At 41.6% G+C, this 6,471-nt stretch overlaps 1 protein-coding gene across 1 annotated transcript in view; it reads left to right on the forward strand.

Moving 5' to 3' along the window:
• Positions 1 to 6,471, forward strand: part of LOC139759487 (GTPase-activating Rap/Ran-GAP domain-like protein 3) — a 628,035-nt gene that overhangs the window by 557,196 nt on the left and 64,368 nt on the right. Inside the window, 1 exon segment of the mRNA XM_071681664.1 lies at positions 5,983 to 6,098. Coding sequence (XP_071537765.1) covers positions 5,983 to 6,098 — 116 coding nt within the window.

Below are 6,471 nucleotides of genomic sequence, written 5' to 3' on the forward strand. Positions count from 1 at the left end.
AGTCTTCCCTTGTGCAGTGGGTATTTAGCTCCTTGAGTACGACGGTACGATGTTAAACTTCGTCACTGTACAGCTTGCCAGTAGTATGAGAGTAATATATATATATATATATATATATATATATATATATATATATATATATATATATATATATACACCTGGGGAGAGGGGAAAAGGAATACTTCCCACGTATTCCTTGCGTGTCATAGAAGGCGACTAAAAGGAGAGGGAGCGGGTTGGCTGGAAATCCTCCCCTTCAGTTTTTACTTTTCCAGAAGGAACAGAGAAGGGGGCCAAGTGAAAATTCAAGTGAAGATTTTCCTTCTGAGGCTCAGCCTTCTGTTCTTTACGCTGCCTCGCTAACGCAGGAAATGGCGAATATGTATGAAAAAAAGAAAAAAAGATGTATATATAAAATCGTCCAGTGTTCCCAGTCAACGTTGGGCATGCGATCACAGGCGCTGGTGATGACCCATTGTTCTGTACGTCAGAGCCTTCCCCATCACCCTTTCCTCTCTCTCTCCTCTCTTCCCTCCACCTCCTCCCCCTTCACTTCATTCTCCCCTTCCCCCTTAACCTTTCCTCCACCCCTCCCTGCCTGTCTCCCATGATCCGTTCATTTTTGATATACTTGAACGTAAAACAGAGAAAAAAAATGATGTAACTGTCATTGCTTTTCCTGTTGGCGAGTTCACGCGCGCATCTGGATTCGCTGCTGTTGTGATTTCGGACGACGAGGGATCGAACCCCCGATGTTACTTGAAAAAAAAAATGAAAATAGATAGAAATAGATGAAAAAAAAATATAAATCTTATTCCGGGCGGCAGGCATGATGCATGATCGTAGCGGAACGCAGGCAGGGAGCCAGCCACCCGTGTATTGCAATAGCTTTTTTGAACAGGATTTTTTTTTTATACAGGTTTTGGCGAAGTGAGTGACACGGAACTGAGCGTGGCTGATGGCAGTGGTGTTCTTGCCACCCTCAGGGGAGATTGCTGTAGTAGTAGTAGTGGTAGTAGTAACGATGATGGTAGTAATAGCAGCAGTAGTGTTTTGACATGATAGTTGACCCGGTTGGTTTTCTGCTTGTGTGTGTGTGTGTGTGTGTGTGTGTGTGTGTTATGGATGATCTACGAGGCGGAGGGATCAGTGAATGTAATAGGATTCTGGTGTTCGCGTTAGGGCCAGGTGCTCTCCCCCAGTGAGGAGGGAAGTGGAGACAATGTACATTGTGCCTTGTGGGGTATGGAAGGGGGTACCACTGGCAGACTTGTGTATGATGTGTACAGAGACGAGTGTTTTTTTTTTTTCTAAACCTTCAAGGATGTTCTTCTTAAACTTCTTCAGCACGATGGTACGACCCTTGGGCACGATGGCACGACCCTTGGACACGATGGAACGGCCCTTAAAGAACGAGGGCATGGCTCATTGAGCATGAAGGTACCAACCTTAACCCTTAAAAGGTCATGTCAAGAGTTGTTCCGTTTTGAGAAAGGGTCTTACCGTCGTGCTCAGAGGTTATACCGTCATGATCATGAGGGTAAGCAAATTATCTAAGATGTATCGTTAATTTGATAGAATATTCTTTGAAGATACAGATCAAAAAATATCATCAGAAATGTCACATTCCCGATCTCTAAACTAATTTTTACCCCAGTAGAGGGTGTGGGTGTTGAAGAAAAACATGATTATTCATAGAATCTCCAAAACTTTGGTTAGAAAAATCATCATATTTGCTTTTTTTATCAGTCCTACCATGGGTAATTCAAGCCCTGTCTACCTCCTTATTTCCTCAAGTCATCCATCTGAAATGTAATGTACATGGGAGTACATTAGAAAGACAGACAACAGAGGGTCCGTTGGCGCATGTAATTCAATGTTTCGTCAGTCGAGTCTCTTCTTTTATATCATTCTTATGTGTTATTTTTTTTTTTAAAGATTGGATCCATTTATTGTAAATTATTTCATATTTCTTTCCATATTGGCGCTCAACTATAAACACACGTTAGAACACAAAAATCTAACATACCAGACACATCGTATGGAAACCAAAAACTCCTGTCTGATAAAGCTATAGAGATGTTCATCATTCCTTAATCATAATCATTATTGAGAATGATATAAATGTGAAGCGATACCCTATGAGTCCGCAAGCAGTCTTGGATTAATACCTTCAAACTGCGTGACCTGAAACCTGTTTACTTAGCTACTGTAAACCAGTTTCACGGTTGGCATTTAACAGAGTCTAAGAGTAATTGGTACAGCTACAACACATCGTAGGATTAAGAGCTAAGAGACAAAATTGAGTTAGTCCTGCATCCCTCAAAGCTCCGAATGTTGGAGAAAATAATTGGTACTAGATCCAATAATTCACGTGATCACGCATGCGATTGGACGCCTTTGACTAATCGATGATTTCCCTGAAGGTCGAGCGTGGACACGATTGGAAGGGGTCACCCTGTGTGGGCCCCGACCAATAGGAGAGCAGAGTTACCGTGATTCTCTTCTTTCATTGGTCTCCGAGGCGAGAAGAGTGGCAGATGTTGATTTTCCAGTGATCAAAGAGGAATCGTATGGATTTCGTGTCTCGTTAGTTACGGCATCCTTTGTGATCCATCCGAAATTTATGACAGATATATTTGTCCTCTGTCTGACATTTTCAACGTTTGTGCTTGATCTGTTGTGAGGTCTACCATCAGGCTAAAATTACATTAACCTGCTACGTTGTCAGTACGTTTAAACAAAAGTCACGGATCCCTTTGCCGAAGTAATTCCAGTTCTAAGTGTATTAACGACGTTTCTAGTTTTAATCGTGTTTTAAACTATCGAGCTTTATCAGAAGGTGTTTAACTTAAGCAGTAGTCTTGCTGATCTTCCACTGCGTGTCCTCACTCCCTGGGTTATAACGTGTCATATTAAAGAAATATGTGTCCAGCCAAAAACTCTTGATATCAGCTTTCCTTTTTTTTTTTTTTTTTACCATCGTCTCTCCCTCCCTTAGTATCAGTCTCTCTCTCTCTCTCTCTCTCTCTCTCTCTCTCTCTCTCTCTCTCTCTCTCTCTCTCTCTCTCTGCCTGTGAGCTCTTTGCGCTAGCCCAGCCACTTTGGCTAAATCTCGTCGTAGGGACTCCAAGATATGTAGGAAGGTAGCATTATCTCCTTTCCATCTCATTTGGTAGCACTGCGTCCGTCCCCTTTCCTTCGGTACGAAAGTCTCTCTTCCTCTCTATCCTTGCTCTCTCCATTCCACACTCGCAGTAGAACCCTCTCCATTTCAAAGTTCTATATGTAAATATTGATTCACAGGACGTTGTAAATGATTTTCAGTTCTGAACTGTCCTTTCTCTTGATCTCACAGAGAGATGTTATAATTTTGTGGTGTTTGTAGCCGAAATTGGTTTTCATATTGCAGTATATAGTTTTTTTGGGGAAAAACCCACAATCATATATATATATATGTATATATATATATATATATATATATATATATATATATATATATATATATATATATATATATATAATATATTGTAGTTTGTTGCATAGATAATTCACTTAAGATTTATACAGACAATTACATGACACAGACCAGTGGAACGGCGAAAAGGACCTGCGAAATCATGAAACAAAATAGTTGAATATGTACAGAGAACTGTACAAACTATGATAATACCCCTTTTTGTTATTCGGGCTCCATCATTCCTTTTCTCCGTCCGTAGCAGGGGGGGGAGAGAAGAAGGAATACTTCCCTCCTTCCTTCTAAGTAAGAGGGAGGAGCTCCTCTAGCCTCTCCTCCCCATGGAAAGAGGGAGTCCACACTTATCTCAGATATTTTTTTTTTTTTTTTTTTCCTTTTCTTCCCGTCCTTTGGAATATTTCCGCCAGGAAATGTCGGTTTTAATCTTTTTGTCGGAGGTTTGGAAGTTCCGAGATGAGGGAGAAAAGGAATGTGGAGGGAGAGATGCGGAGATGAGAGAGAGATGAGAGAGAGAGAGAGAGAGAGAGAGAGATCAGGTTAGGGAGGGAGGGAGATAAGAGGGAGGGAGGGAGTATGAGGGGGAGAGAGAGAGAGAGAGGGATGAGGGTGGGGGAGGGAGTAGTGAGGACCCACACCAATTAAAGTTCCATTCTTCGTTAGCGGGAGTTTTGTTGTAGTTTTCCAGACAAGCCTGGCCGGTAATTACCAGTATGGTGCCGGGTATTTAGCTTCTCCCAGGCCCTGATCTTCTCCAGTGTCTGGGGAGAAAGTTGGGGGTGCTTCTTCTGGGCCACGGGTCTGCTTTTGTGTCTGGGGAGGAAGTTGGGGTTGCTTTTCCTAGGCCCTGGTCTGTTCCAGTGTCTAGGGAGGAAGTTTGGGTGCTTCTGGGCTCTGATCTAATCCAATGTTTAGGGAGGAAGTTGGAGTGCTTTTCCATGGCCCTCGTCTGCTGTAGTGTCTGGGGAGGAAGTTGGGGGTGCTCCAACTTGGCCCTGGTCTGCTGCAGTATCAGGGTTGGAAGTTAGGGGTGCTTTTCCTTAACCCTCTTCTGCTCCAGTGTCTGGGAAGGAAGAAGGAGGGTGACCTTGGAGGAAGAGGGAGTGTGGAGCAAGGGATAGTGGAAACTATAGGGAGAAATGGAGGAAATTAATGGAGGAGATTCGGGGAGGTGGATAGAAGGAGAGTTGGGAATAGAAGAGAGAGAATAAGTGAAGAAAAGAGGAGATACAGGAAATAAGGAAGTGAACAGTATATAGAGAAAGGAAGGGAGTGAGGAAGAGGGGAGATAGAGTAGTGTTAGAGAGAAAGGAAATAAGGAAGAAAGAAAATGAAGACAGAAAAGAGCTGAGAATGAAGGAAGTTATAGGGAGAATGAAAAGGTACAAAGAGAATGCGTGGGAATGTCGAAGGAAACTGAATGTGTGAGTGATATGGAGCGAGGAATAGAAGTAAAAAGAAAGGGCTAAAGAGCTGAGAGAGAGAGAGAGAGAGAGAGAGAGAGAGAGAGAGAGAGAGAGAGAGAGAGAGCAGTGATTCAGCATATCACGGCTCCGCTAGACAGTTAAGAGTCTGGAAAATCTATCTAGACTTATTTCAGTATTCCTGTTCTCACGAGTGCCCTCGTGAAGAACATATACCGAAAACCAATGAAAGCATTATACGACCCCCGTGTCTCAAGCACCAGTGCTGAAAGAGAAAAACGTAGGCATTCATTTTTCGGTAACAATTTCGTCATAGGTATAAACAGCAGCTGTTTGGAACTGCACAGGTTTTAGGGTGTTTTTTTTTTTTTCTATAACCTTGTTACAGTATAAACAGCAGATGTAATGGTACCTGCTCTCTCTCTCTCTCTCTCTCTCTCTCTCTCTCTCTCTCTCTCTCTCTCTCTCTCTCTCTCTCTCTCTCTCTCTCCTGTTATGGAGTGTGACGAAGCATAATCATTGCCTCCATCTGCTTTTCAAGTTTTTACATCAGTCTCTTTTTCCTGATTCGTGTGAATGCTTTCATTAGTGCCGTTTCTTTCGTTTCGTCCAGCTTGTGTAATTAACGCTGGACCATTCATCTCTCGTCAGTTCTTTTGTGTATTTAAACTCTTTTTTTTATCATTTCCAGTTAGTCAAGCTCAGTTGGGTTTGTCTCATGATTAATCAATTTATTTTCGACATATTCATAATCCTTTTTCTCTGTCATACACCACTCCTCCCATTCTCTGGCCACTCACCATTTTTCCCAGTCTGCAACCTTCATCAAACAGTCATAAAATTCTTTCATAAAGATCCGTGTTCTTATTGGCTCTTGAGGAAGCAACTACCACAGAATCTTTTACTGCTCCCCCATCGTCTGAATCTTCGGCCTTCATCATCTAGTAATAAAGCTTCTTCATAAAAGCCGGCATTGTTATTGGCTCTTGAGGAAGCCTCCTGGAAAAATAACCCACTTTACGTACGTTCATCTCGTTGATTTCCCTCCGTGCAATACTGATATCTTTTCGTTTCTCCCTCCAGTAATCAACGGGGAGAAAGCGACGTTCAACACCCCCATATTCTCCCAGAAGAGAGAGAGAACCCTCGATATGCTCATCAAAGACCTGTTTCAGGAACACATCAACGATAACAGAGGGGTGAGTATGCTCTGGTTTACTACATACCTGGTGAATTAAAAGCGACTGTAGTTTAGCTACTTTTGTATACTTGATAGTTAAGAGAGTTTCTCACTTTGATATACTAAACAGTAATTGAATTAGCTACTTAAGACTACTTACAGGAATAAGTGTTAGCATATTCATTCTTGTTTAAGACCCGATGGATGTGTTTGATATAATATCACTGTATCATATTTCCATAATATTTGGTATGTTTAGCATATATGAAAATCAGGGGAATAGTTTATTTTTATCAGTTATTGGTGCGAAATTATATATATATATATATATATATATATATATATATATATATATATATATATATATATATATATAGAGAGAGAGAGAGAGA

The sequence above is a fragment of the Panulirus ornatus genome, chromosome 33 (assembly GCF_036320965.1).
Source record: "Panulirus ornatus isolate Po-2019 chromosome 33, ASM3632096v1, whole genome shotgun sequence".
In the NCBI taxonomy this organism is placed as follows: domain Eukaryota; kingdom Metazoa; phylum Arthropoda; class Malacostraca; order Decapoda; family Palinuridae; genus Panulirus; species Panulirus ornatus.